Source organism: Anolis sagrei, chromosome 8, assembly GCF_037176765.1.
Source record: "Anolis sagrei isolate rAnoSag1 chromosome 8, rAnoSag1.mat, whole genome shotgun sequence".
In the NCBI taxonomy this organism is placed as follows: domain Eukaryota; kingdom Metazoa; phylum Chordata; class Lepidosauria; order Squamata; family Dactyloidae; genus Anolis; species Anolis sagrei.
In genome coordinates, this window is record NC_090028.1 from 28895176 (window position 1) to 28909188 (window position 14013).

General features: G+C 47.4%; 1 protein-coding gene across 2 annotated transcripts in view; it reads left to right on the forward strand.

Annotated features, from left to right (window-relative positions):
* The window catches only part of WWP2 (WW domain containing E3 ubiquitin protein ligase 2), a 57566-nt gene that overhangs the window by 8178 nt on the left and 35375 nt on the right, over positions 1-14013 (forward strand). Inside the window, exons 3-6 of one of the 2 annotated variants that reach the window (XM_067471079.1) lie at positions 182-332; positions 1597-1718; positions 9425-9568; positions 10961-11060. In XM_067471079.1, coding sequence (XP_067327180.1) covers positions 182-332; positions 1597-1718; positions 9425-9568; positions 10961-11060 — 517 coding nt within the window. Of the gene's footprint in view, positions 1-181; positions 333-1596; positions 1719-8913; positions 9227-9424; positions 9569-10960; positions 11061-14013 lie in introns of those variants that run through there. The other variant, XM_067471080.1, reaches the window with a different exon arrangement.

Consider the following 14013-nt stretch of genomic DNA (forward strand, 5'->3'; position numbering starts at 1 on the left):
GATAGCATGTCTTTTCTTGCAGTTTGAGTCTGTTGGACCCTTAAAGGCTCTGGAAGGGTGGCAATGTTTTAGTACTGATATTGGCTATCTGTATTGGCCACTCCCAAGGCAATGGCTTCCTCCTCAGTCTCAGGAGCCAGCCTCAGTTTAACTCTCCATTCCCTTCTCCCCACTTTTGTAGTTGTATCGGCGAAGCCTAAGGGCCCTGGCAGGCGCCAGCCCCGCATCACCTCTTTTGTGGAAGTGGCAGCTGATGGACTCCCCAGCGAGACCAAGAGAACAGCCAAGAAGGCAGGGGGTGCAGAGCTGCTCTGGAACGAAAGCCTCGTCCTGTGAGAATCCAGGCTGGTTTAGTATTGGGGGGGGGGGGGGGGGGTTGGTTGGAGGGCTGGGTGCAAGGAGTGAGGAAAGGGGCACAGGAACTGCAACAGTTGCTGAGAGTGACCCAGTTGGATCTCTACTGGCCCAGGTTTCCCAGGATTGGGATGGGCAGTCAAGGCCCCGCTGTTGGCCAGTTTTCTGGGGACACACAGACTACTGAAAATGCAACCAAATACCATGGAAGTGTCTAGAAGCCCATTCCTACTTTGGCAGGACTGTTGGCCAACAGGTTGCCAGTTTGAATCTGGAGAGAGTGGGTTGAGCTCCCTATGTGAGCTCCAGCTCCTCGTGCAGGGACATGAGAGAAGCCTCCCACAAAGATGGTAAAACATCAATCATCTGGCTGTCCCCTGGGCAACGTCCTTGCCGACAGCCAATTCACTCAAACCAGAAGCAACTTGCAGACATCAGAGCTCTTCCCCCACCACCAACGGCCGCTCTGGGGCCAGAGTGAAGGGGGCAGAGAAAACAGTTCCATCTTGTCTCCTGCAACATCAGAGTCCCTCCCCCAGCAACAATACAATATTATAGAATACTAATATTATGAATGATGTATTAGTATTATGCTAATAATATAGTATGTTTTATGTAGATATGACTTGTAAGCCGCTCTTGAGTCCCCTTCGGGGTGAGAAGGGTGGCATATAAATGTCCTAAATAAATAAGTTGCTTCTGACACGAAGAAAAACTTTGACTGACAGGGCTTGGGGTTTTCTCAATATTAAACCCTGTAATGTCTTTAAAAATGAATTAACTGCTCCTCATTGTTTGCAGAAATAGGCCTTTTTGCCCTTCTTTTGGGGCAGGAAAAGGTGAGGTTAATGGAAGCATCCTTGAGCTCAGATGTGGTCTGAGAGCCAGACTTCACCAGCTCCTGAACCATCTGCTTCTGGACCATTTCATATCTTTGCCAGTTATATATCAGTTGAGACTTTTGGGGGGGGGGGGGGGCGGGGGGACTAGAATTCCCAGACTTTTAACCCATTCTAGGAATTGCAGTCCACTGAAGGAACTTCTTGGAAGCCTTGGGCAGCTGCAGAATATGTGCTTTGCATTTTTTTTGGCCCCTTTGAATGGTCAAGTCAGACTCCCAGGGCCTTCTGAAGTTTTGTTGCAGAAAGGATTCCATGGCTTTTTGCAACAACCCTGCTCTTGTGTGTCTGGCCCCAATCCTGCAGCCTCACTCCCTTGTCTTTGCCCTTCTTTTGTCCACAGGAATGTCACGCCACAGACCCAGCTGGAGGTCAAGTTGTGGAGCTGTCACACCCTGCGCAACGAGCTGCTTGGTGCGGCCTCCGTTGGCCTACCCGGTCTTCTCAGGCAGAGCAAAGGCAGAGGTAGGCCTGGCCACGGTCTCTAGTGGGAGCAGGGCCTTCTACGGGGCTCTTAGGCCCCAAAACCCCTTTCCCACTGTGTGTCTGCACTATAAAAAGGATGTGGTTTAGCCCCACTTCAGCTGAAGGCCTTGCAATCAGGGGAATTGTACAAATGAAGCTCAGAAGAAAACTGTAAACCAACTGGATTGGAGAAGAATGCTATGCTCTGAAGACAGTAGCTTTTTGGTAAATATTATTTATGGGAATCATGGAGACAGACCCTAGATCAGTGTTTCTCAACCTGGGGGTTGGGACCCCTGGAGGAGGGGTCACGAGGGAGTATCAGAGGGGTTGCCAAAGACCATCAGAAAACATATATTTCTGATGGTCTTAGGAACCCTTTCTCAGAGAAGGCTGAAGATCTCTTCACCTGCCCTTCTCTTTCTTTTTGGAAACAGGGCGAATCCTCCCACCAAAAGCCCTCCTCCACTGTGATTGGCTGGTCTCTCAGCCAAGGGGAGGGTTGTTTCTGAGACTCCAAGCAGGGGAGGAGAGAGGCATGCTCGGCACATGGCAGCATGGTGCACATGTGTGGGTGAGGGAGAGCTTGTGAGGCTGAAGGAAGGCTCTCACCAGCAAGTCCCTTCAAGGTATTGGGGTTCTGTGTGGGAAGTTTGGCCCAATTCTATCACTGGTGAAGTTCGGAATTCTCTTTGATTGTAGATGAACTATATATCCCATCAATTAGAACTCCCGAATGTCAAGGTCTATTTCCCCCAAACTCCACCAGTGTTCACATTTGGGCATTTTGAGTATTTGTCCCAAGTTTTGTCCAGATCCATCACTGTTTGAGTCCACAGTGCTCTCTGGATGTAGGTGAACTACAACTCCAAAACTCAAGGTCAATGCCCACCAAACCCTTCCAGTATTTTCTGTTGATCATGGGAGTTCTGTGTGCCAAGTTGGGGTTCAATTACATTGGTGGTGTTCAGAGTGCTCTTTGATTGTAGGTGAACTATGAATCCCAGAACTACAACTCCCAAATGACAAAATCAACCCCCCCCCCCCCCCGCAACCCCACCAGTTTTCAAATTTGGGCGTATTGGGTATTTGTGCCAAATTTGGTCCAGTAAATGAAAATACATCCTGTATATCAGATATTTACATTACATTTCATAAGGGGAGCAAAATGACAGTTATGAAGTAGCAACAAAAATAATGTTATAGTTGGGGGTCAGCACAACATGAGGAACTGTATTAAGGGGTCGTGGCATTAGGAAGGTTGAGAAACACTGCTCTAGATGTATTTCCTGAAGCTGAGATGGCGAAAGACCTTGCAGAACCGCAGCTCCCAGGATCCCATAGCACTGAGCCTTGGCAGTTCAAGTGGTGCCAAACTGCATTTATTTGACAGCTTAAATGGACCTCCAGATGGGAAGAAGACAGGGATATCTATAAAGAGCTAGCCTGATGTAGCAGTTCGGGTGTTGGATCACAACTTTAGAGACCAGAGTCTGAATCCTCGCAGAGTCTGAATCTTTTTAGGTGACCTTGGGCTTGTCATACTTTCCCAGCTTCAGAGAAAAGCCCTGTCAATAACGACGACATTTTGTTATGATCCAAAGACCCTTATTGCACCATAGGTATACACGGTATGCCGGTAATGAGATTAAGAACATCTGGTTGATTAAACACACAAATGGACAAAATTTACAGCAGTTAAAACTGCTTAAAATACATGGGTTAAACATAGGTAAAAGACTACAAGAAGTGCTGGTGTGTCTTAGCCTTTGTCTAAAATTGTGAATTGTCTAATTCTGGCTGCCTCAGAAAGAAACTTGGCAACCACCAAGGTCACATAGGGAAGGTTGTCACTAAGTAGAAACTTCACATAAAATTTCCCTGGACTTGCTGGTAAGTTTCTTAGTAGCGGGTTGATTATGTGTGCTTGGGCTTGTTCATAGAAACTGCATGAGAGTAGAATGTGGGAGATGCATTCTACTTCCTGTTTGTTACATGGGCAGAACCTTTCATTATATGGGGTACCTGCAAATCTCCCACACAGCAATTCAGGCGAGAGTACATTGCACCTCTCTTTGGAAAATAGGCAGCGGTATTTGGCCACAGTCAAGTTCTTTAGATAGTTTGGTGTGTGGAAATGTATGGACAGGGCACTAGGGGAGCAAGATACATAAGAGCGAGAGTGCAGCACACAAAAGACAATGTCCCATGGTCTCTGCTTGATTGGTTTGAGAGCCATGTCACAACCCAGATAAGAGGGAAGTGGAAAGGCCGATGGAGAATTGATCTTGCTTAGAATTGATCTTAAACCAACTGCTTATGTACTCTTTCTGAGCTAAGTGATGAATCAAGCCAGATCCTGAAGAGGAAAGCCATAGCAAAATCTCTTCTGAATAAACATTGCTAAGAGAAAACTGCAAGAGGCAGCATGACTAGGGTTCAAATGCCCACTCAGCCATGGAGATCCACTGGGTGGCCTTGGATAAGTCACACACTCTCAGCCTCAGAGGACATCAATGGCGATCTCCCTCTGAATGGGTCTTGCCCAGAAAACCCTGTCATCGGTTCACCTGGAGATTGCGTCAGTTGGAAATAATAATAATAATATTAATAATAATAATAACTACAACAATACTTTGTTTATATACCGCTCTGTCTCCCCGGGGGGACTCAGGGCAGTTTCCAGGCAACAACATCAAAACATACAGAGTCACAACATGAACAAAAAAATAACAGTAACAGCAACATAAGCATGGAATTGGCTCCCAGTTTTGTGTATCATATGTGTGTGTGTGTGTAGGAATGGGCCAGGACAATTAAAAAGTCTGGATCAAGACTGATACAAATGACTTCAAGGCACATGGTAGCAGACAGCAATAAATATAAATACAACAACAATAATGAGGAGGAAACAAGGCCTCCTTGTAACATGGTTGAGAGGCCTCCCAGGTCTGTGAGGTGGCTGCTGTGGCTCCCAGTTTTGTGTATGTCTTTCAGAAAGAGGCAGCCTTTCCCTGACGCCAAAGGCCCTGCAACCTCAGACCTTTGGCTGCTGCCTGTTGCTGCTGCGCCTGTTGTTGTTGTTGCTTGTGGCTTCATAGCACAGCATAAAGGCCTCCTCTATTCAGGGGAAGGGAGAGGCTCTCCTCTGGGCCAAAACCGCTCCCTCTCCATCTGCTTCAAAACACAGAGCTCCTCTTGAGAGGTACAGGGAAGCGCCTCGACTCCTCTTCTGTGGCAAGGAATGGGGTTCTTTCTGCAGGAATATTGGGTATATCTAGGAGAGTGCAGCACAGCCAGTGCTATCGATGAGCTTATGGCAGGAAACAGGAGAGGAAATACCCAGGATGCTCTGTTAGGATTTAAAAGAAATTAAATAATGAGTAGAATAACCATTATGAATTTATTACCCACCTTTCTCTACGGCTTGAGGTGGGACACAACATCATTAAAACAAGAGATACAACACCATTAAAACACATACAACATGATAAAAAGGTAAAGGCTTCCCCTGACATTAAATCTAGTCGTGTCTGACTCTGGGGGGTGGGAATCATCTCCATTTCTAAGCCGAAGAGCCGGTATTGTCCATAGACACCTCCAAGGTAATGTGTCCAGCATGACTGCATGGAGTGCTGTTACTTTCCCACAGAAGCAATATCTATTGATGTACTCACATTTGCGTGTTTTCTAACTGCTTGGTTGGCAGAAGCTGGGGCTAACAGTGGGAGCTCACTCTGCTCCCAAAGATTTGAATCATCCATCTTTTGGTCAGCAAGTTCAGTAGCTCAGTGGTTTAATCCACTGCACCACCAGGGGCCCAAAAAATTGGTAGGGGCCGTCCAGTGGCCGTGGACTGAGCGGGATATGGTTCTTAGGAATTGTAGGAGTTGAAGTCCAAAACATGTGGAGGGCTGAAGTTTACCCATGTCTGCTCTATAGATACAAGTCTGGATGCTTTGCGTCCAACGCTTGTGTTGCTTTGGGTCGGAGGGTCTTTGATGCTCCCTGCACTGTAGGGCCTGGCCTGGGGTTCCTGTGCACCCATAACAGGCATTGCAGTGTGCATATGAGTAAAGAAAGCCCATGGGTAGTAAAAGGAGGGGCTCTGGGCATGCCAAGCTATGCTGTGCAAACAAAGCCCCCTTCTACACTCCACTTTCAGGTGGCATCAAGAGGGAAGCCCCTCCTTTTGCCTGGCTTTTACAGTTCTCTACAAAGACACCACTTGAGACTGACTGGGTCCTTTCTTCTTCCCTTTACTGTGGTGAACTTGGGCTTTGGGGTCCTAAGGGAGTCCCCCAAAAGGCTGCCATCCTCTGAAACCAGAACCTGGAGCAGCACCTCAATGGTGTTTCTGTCAAGGACCCCATTGTTGGATTCACCGCAGGGGTTTTTTGAGCTAGAACCCTGTGTCCTGCTTTGGCCCTTCCCCCCCCCCCCCCATTTTCCAGCTGGAGAAGCCAATGTTTGGCAACCTGAATTTATTTATGTACCCAAAGCATTTATTTAAATGGCGTGTCTATCCCATTTCAACTCATCTCCCCCCCCCCCCCACTTGCAGTGATGCGTGCAATGGAGAGGAACATTAAAACCGCTCCTTTCAACTAATCTAATTTTGTTGTCTGTTCCTCTCCTTGCGGTGTCCTGAAATGCCTGTTTGTGGCCCTCTTGTTTTTATGGAAAGAGGAGAGAGTGGGGGGAATTGCAGCTTTATTGTAGAGACTCCATTGTTCTAAGTCAGGAAGGTGACTCTAACCTGCTGATCTAACTTAACCACGTCTTTGAAGGTTGAGAGAAAAAGAAGAGGTGAAGGGACATCCCTTCACCTCTGTCAGTTTACATCATAGAAGGATCAGGATAGCGAGGGAGGATGCTTGAAGTGACTTCAATTATCTAACCCCCAGTACCAACTACTGCTCTAGGTCAGACTGAAGAGAGGAAGGGCCAGGGGACATTTCCATCTTGTCTCCTGTGCTATGCTAATAATATAATATAATATAATATAATATAATATAATATAATATAATAAATTGTATATACATATAATATTTATAATATTACTAGCCGTCCCCTGCCACGCGTTGCTGTGGCCAGCATGGGGGTTCTGTGTGGGAGGTTTGGCCCAATTCTATCGCTGGTGGTGTTCAGAATGTTCTGTGATTGTAGGTGAACTATAAATCCCAGCAACTACTACTCCCAAATGTCAAGGTCTATTTCCCCCAAACTCCACCAATGTTCACATTTGGACACATTGAGTATTCTTGTAGAGTTTGGTCCAGATCTATCACTGTTTGAGTTCACAGTGCTCTCTAGATCCAGGTGAACTACAACTCCAAAACCAAACCCTTCCAGTATTTTCTGTTGTTTATGGGAAAATGGTGTGTCAAGTTTGGTGCAATTCCATCGTTGGTGGGGTTCAGAATGTTCTTTGATTGTAGGTGAACTATAAATCACAGGAACTACAACTTCCAAATGGCAAAATCAATTTTTTGAGTGAAGGACATAAATTGGGTTGCTAGGTGTCTTGTGTCCAAATTTGGTGTCAATTCCCTCAGTGGTTTTTGAGTTCTGTGAATACCACAAACGAACATTACATTTTTATTTATATAGATAATGTAATACAATATACTACTACTACTAATAATAATATGATATTATAATTATATATTTTTATTATATGTAATATTACTACTAATATTACAATATAATGGTATAATACAATATAGTAATATATAATACTGATATTGTACTATGCTAATAATATAATATATTGTATGTATATATCTCGTAAGCCGCTCTGAGTCCCCTTCGGGGTGAGAAGGGCAGCATATAAATGTTGTAAATAAATAAATAAATAACCCAGTGGTTCCCAACCTGTGGGCCATGGCCCACCAGAGGACCGCAAAACCTAAAACAAAGTCTAGATTATTAAATATGGTTTCTGTGGGCGAGCAGATGGTGGCTACTCAATGACATATGTTCTGTATCAGAAACTAGAGCTGATGTGGTCTATCCAGTGAAATCTTCTGAATCAGGACCCCAAATTACCAAACTGAATCTAAAGTTGATTCCTTTTGGGGAGAGGAGAGCCTAGGCTAGAGACCTGAAGAGCAGGAGTTCGTATCTCGCTCAGTCCACGGCCACTGGACGGCCCCTGCCAATTTTTTTGGGGCCCCTGGTGGTGCAGCAGATTAAACCACTGAGCTGCTGAACTTGCTGATAGTTCGAATCCGGGGAGCGGGGTGAGCTCCTGCTGTTAGCCCTAGCTTCTGCCAACCTAGCAGTTCGAAAACATGCAAATGTGAGTAGATCAATAGGTACCACTTCTGTGGGAAGATAACACTGCTCCATGCAAGCCACATGTCCTTGAAGGTGTCTATGGTCAACGGCAGCTCTTTGGCTTAGAAATAGAGAGAAGCACCACTCCCAAGAGTTGGACACGATGAGACAATGTTAGGGGAAACCTTTACCTTGATTTAACCTTTTTGGTACTAATGTTGGAGAGTGGTTCCTGGTCAAAAATGGTTGGGAACCACTAGTCTAACCCTATTACAGTGAGGCATTCTTCACTCTTCAAGGCTGAGTGTTGCTTCTTTTCCAACACTTCTGGCGTATCTTTGAAGGCGAACAATACGACAGGAGCCTACAAAGAGACACGAGAAATGTTGGACATGCAACTCTCGTGGAATCAGGAGAAAGTCTCTCTGTCCGGCGAGGAGGAGGAGGAGGATAATAAAAGTGATGATGATTATGTGGTTGTCTTGAGCTCGAGCTCAGTTTCCCTACCTGGCTGCTGGAAAGCTCCGTTTGGGAATTCCTGTCTGAATGGGGGCCCTGGAGCTCTGGGTGTTGTTTCGGCAGCAGCAGAGGTCTGGAACTGAGGCCCCATTCATGGCTCTCCCCCCAAACCATAACAGCCCCGACATGCTACTTTGCACATACACACATACAACCTGGCTTTGTGCGCAAGGAGGAGGAGGAGGAGGCCAGGAGAGCAAGGTCCCCTTTATGCCGCAGTGTTTATTTTCTTAAAGGAAGCCATGGGAGGGAGTGGGGCGCTGCCCAGAGGAGACACAGCCACCTTGTCTTTGCAGGGGAAGGCGAGGCCGCCGTGTGTGTGGAGCATGGCCATGCGCACACAAAGGGGGCCTGTAGTCCACGGAAAAAGGCTCACTGCGTTTGAGACGCCCTCAAGAGAAGGCCAGCTTGTTTCTTGGCTCTGCCCCCTCCAATTCCCCCAAAGAGACTCTGGTTTTCTGTAAAGGAGGGTCCCCAAATGTGTGTGCATTCCCCCCACCCAAATCTCCTCAAATCTTCCTTTGACACCCTCCTTGCCACCAAGATTTGGACATTGACAAATGGAGGAGTACCTTGCCCGGCTGGAGAAAAGGGGGATCTAGGCTATGAGCGCAGCAGCCCTTTCCAAACGAGGAATCTGTAGGAATATGTAGCGTCTCTCTGGCAGAGCGGAGTGCAGTGCCGACAGTGCTATATATGAGCTTATGGTAGGAAATGTGCAGGATGCTAGGCCCTCTGCATGTGTTCTAGAGCCATCTCCTCTTGCTCCACGATCCAGTGGGTCCAAAGGGAGGATGCAGCAAGGCTTTGGGGTGGTTTGGTCCCAAGGGACGGAGGCTGTTCTGTCCGTGGGTCAGTCAGTCGGTCTCTGTGTCACCGTCTTCCCTCCTGTCTTCCCCTCTCAGTGGAGAACAAGCAGCTGACCTTGAACCTGCAGATGGAGAACAAAGGCAGCCTTGTCTCTGGAGGGGAGCTGACGATTTTCCTGGACGGCCCCGGTGTTGACGTGGGAAGCCTGCCGAATGGCGGCGGCATCGTCCTGGCAGAAGGTGAGTGAGTGCGAGGGCCAGCATTTGGGTGCCACGAGGAAGGGACGGAGGGACGGATGGAGGGAAAGTGCGTGACGTCGGCACCACTGCCACCGTTGAGGTCTGCCAGGCCCTGGGGCTTCTGCTCTCAGAACTGGGTCTGCTCAGGCCAGAAGTGGGGCAAGGCCAGTGGAAGTCTTAGTCGCAAGCTCTGAACCCTGTCTGGTGGTTCTGGCCTGGAATACAAGCACTTTTGGCATGCTCAGAGGCATTGTTTTCGTTGCTTCTTTTTTTCTCCATTTCTTAAAGCTTTATTTCCAGTGTTTTAGTAAATATCATCAGTTCTTTGTCTTATTCTCTCACAGCATTTCTCAACCTGGGGGTCAGGACCTTTTGGGGAGGTCTCTAGGGGGTGTCAGAGGGTTTGCCAAAGACCATCAGAAAACACTGTTGGTCTTGGGGGTTCTGTGTGGGAAGTTTGGCCCAATTCTATCTTTGGTGGGGTTCAGAGTGCTCTTTGATTGTAGGTGAAATATAAATCCCAGCAACTACAGCTCCCAAATGTCAAGGTCTATTTTCCCCAAACTCCACCAGTGTTCACATTTGGGCATTTTGAGTATTTGTCCCAAGTTTTGTCCAGATCCATCATTGTTTGAGTCCACAGTGCTCTCTGGATGTAGCTGAACTACAACTCCAAAACTCCAGGTCAATGCCCACCAAACCCTTCCAGTATTTTCTGTTGGTCATGGGAGTTCTGTGTGCCAAGATTGATTCATTTCCATTGTTGGTGGAGTTCAGAATGCTCTTTGATTGTAGGTGAACTATAAATCCCAGCAACTACAACTCCCAAATGACAAAATCATTTTTTTTAGTGAAGGACATACATTGGCCTGATAGGTGTATTTTGTCCAAAATTGGTGTCAATTCGCCCAGTGGTTTTTGAGTTATGTTAATCCCACAAACGAACATTCCATTTTATTTATATAGATGATAAGCATTATTAGTTAAATTACGAAATTATATTAAATGACAAAAATATTAAATGATAAAATCAATCCCACTGAATTCAAATTTGAGCGTATCGGGTATTTGTGCCAAATTTTGGTCCAGTGAATGAAAATACATCCTGCATGCCAGGTATTTACATGACAATTCATAGTAGTAGCAAAAATTATGAAGTAGCAGTGAAAATAATGTTATGGTTGAGGGTCACCACAACATCAGGAACTGCATTAAGGGGTCTTGGCATTAGGAAGGTGGCCTAGATAGTCTCCCGTTGGGGTGAGAAAAGCAGGATATAAATGAAGTAAATAAATAAATAAATAGTGGAAAGACCATGTATTACACTCAACCCTTTGCAAAGCGAATAATGTGCCTTGCTGCCTAACCATTGCTCTCCTTGTTGCTCTGCAGGATCCCAAGGTGCCGGAACGGACCCCGGCGGAGGCTCGGCTGCGTCCCCTGAAAACAGGCCCCAAGCCCCCAGCACCAACTGCTTCAGCGGCTGCTCCAGGTGAGGTCCTGAGTTGTTTCTGGGGGGACTTGGGTGTCCATAGAGGAGGCCTTGAAGCAGAGGAGCGTGGCGCATTTGGGAAGAGGAAATGTGGTGGCATGGGGCGGCCGAGAGGAGGCAGAGAAGCCGAGGTTTGGGGCAGAAGCAAGAGAAAGAAGGCGGGATGGAGAGAGGGAGAGGAAGCCAAGAGAGGAGGGAGAAGGAGTCCTGGCCAAGAAGGGCTGCGTGGGCAGTGAAAGATGGGAGGGACGGGCTTTTAATAGCCAGGCTGCCTCTTCTGTGTTGCCAGGAAGGACAGGGAGGGCTGCGCTGCTTCCTGTCTGGAGCTCTTTGGCCCCAAACCAAAGAGGGTCTGGGAGGTGGCTCCTTGCGAGCAAGGCTCCTTGCTTGCCCATGGCTCTATGTGCTCTTTGGTGCCTTGGGGTGCCCAGCCTCCACTGTTTCTCAACCTGGGGGTCGGGACCTCTGTGGGAGTTGTGTAGGGAGTGTCAGAGGGGTCGCCAAAGACCATCAGAAAACACACTATTTTCTGTTGGTCATGGGGGTTCTGTGTTGGAAGTTTGGCCAAATTCTATTGTTGGTGGGGTTCAGAGTGCTCTTTGATTATAGGTGAACTATAAATCCCAGCAACTACAATCCCCAAATGTCAAGGTCTATTTTCCCCAAACTCCACCAGTGTTCACATCTGGGCATATTGAATAACTGTGCTAAGTTTGGTCTAGATCCATGATTGTTTGAGTCCACGGTGCTCCCTGGATGTAGGTGAACTACAACTCCAAAACTCATGGGGGTTCTGTGTGGGACGTTTGGCCCAATTCTATTGTTGGTGGGTTCAGAATGCTCTTTGATTGTAGGCAAACTATAAATCTCAGTAACAAAAATAATGTTATGGTTGGGGGTCACCACAACATGAGGAACTGTATTAAGGGGTCCCAGCATTACGAAGGTTGAGAAACACTGCTGTAGAAATTGCCAGGGGCCCTCATGTTGCCCCCCTTCCTCGTTTCCCAGTTACTTGCATCAGAGCCCTTGGTGGCGCAGTGTGTTGAATCCAGGACTGCTGACTGAAAGGTTTGTGGTTCGAATCCGGGGAGCAGGATGAGCTCCTGTCTGTCAGCTCCAGTTTCCCATGTGAAAACATGAGAGGAGCTCAGTTTCCCATGTGGAAAAGTGAGAGGAGTTCAGTTTCCCACGTGGGGACATGAGAGGAGCTCCCACAGGATGGTAAAATATCCGGGTGTTCCCTGTGCAAAGTCCTTGCAGATCATAGAATCCTAAAGTTGGAAGAGACGTCATGGGCCATCCAGTCCAACCCACTGCCAAGAAGCAGGAAAATTGCATTCAAAGCACCCTCGACAGATGTCCATCCAGCCTCTGTTTAAAAGCTTCCAAAGAAGGAGCCTCTATCACACCCCGGGGCAGGGGGTTCCACTGTTGAATAGCTCTCACAGTGAGGAAGTTCTTCCTAATGTTCAGATGGAATCTCCTCTCTTGTAGTTTGAAGCCATTGTTCTGCGTCCTAGTCTCCAGGGCAGCAGAAAACAAGCTTGCTCCCTCCTCCCTATGACTTCCTCTCACATATTTATACATGGCTATCATGTCTCCTCTCAGCCTTCTCTTCTTCAGGCTGAACATGCCCAGCTGCTTTAAGCCGCTCCTCATAGGGCTTATTCTCCAGATTCTTGATCATTTTAGTTGCCCTCCTCTGGACACATTCCAGCTTGTCAATATCTCTCTTCAATTGTGGTGCCAAGAATTGGACACAATATTCCAGGTGTGATCTAACCAAGGCAGAATAGAGCATGGAGAGCTCCCTGGATCTAGACACTAGACTCCTATTGATGCAGGCCAACATCCCATTGGCTTTTTTTTGCCACTACATCACTTTGTTGGCTCGTGTGTAACTTGTTGTTCACGAGGCCAATTCTCTCACACCAGAAGCAACTTGCAGTTTCTCAAGTCGCTCCTGACATGGAAAAAAAAGTTACTTGCATTTGGGTCTCTGTCAGGGTGGCCTCCCTGTATCCCAACCCATCTTTTGGGCCTGGCAGCTCTGCCATGATGGATGGAGGCAGCGGTAGCAGTATCACCCAGCTGCCAAATTCAACACCTCTGTTTGGTCCTGTTGACACAACGGGGAGAGCCGTTGTGTCAATAGGTGAGTCTCCTCTGCTAACATGAATGAAGGCTATTTCTTCCCAAGAGGCAGCTCTCTCTCTTGGCTCATTCGGAGCCTTGTTGATCTCTGACCCCTTGTGACCCTAAGTCTGGGGGATTCACATGGGTTTGAGAATGAGCTCCGGCCCTTTCGGAGCCTGAGCCCACCTTTCCTATGGCAAAAGAGACAGATCTTGCAAAGGAAAGTGGAATTAGAGGAGAGATAACCAGATCAGGGATATTAGGGCAGAGATATTTGGGTCTAGCTGAGGAAACACTACCACCACCACCATCATCTGCAGAATGTGTGATTGAAGAGTACCCTCAGAGCAGAGGAATGTCCCAGCCTTGTGGGACCATTGTTCCCATGCTTACTTACTTACTTAGGCAATCTCTTGTAGTCCAAGGATGATGGTCTTCCAAGATCAGTGTCCTGGCGGTGGGTCCTTAGGTGACTGTGGAGCCCTATCCTTGATATGCATCTTCTCCCACAGTGAGGGCATTGGTTTCCAGGTGGAAGATGGTCCTGGTTGGGGTTGGCTTGACGCACCTTCCTCTTGGCACATTTCTCTCTTTCGCCCTCCATTCGTGCCTCTTCAAATTCTGCAGCACTACTGGTCACAGCTGACCTCCAGCTGGAGCGCTCAAGCGCCAGGGCTTCCCAGTTCTCAGTGTCTATGCCAGAGATTTTAAGGTTGGCTTTGAGCCCATCTTTCAATCTCTTTTCCTGCCCACCAACATTCTGTTTTCCGTTCTTAAGTTCGGAGTAGAGCAACTGCTTTGGGAGCCGGTGGTC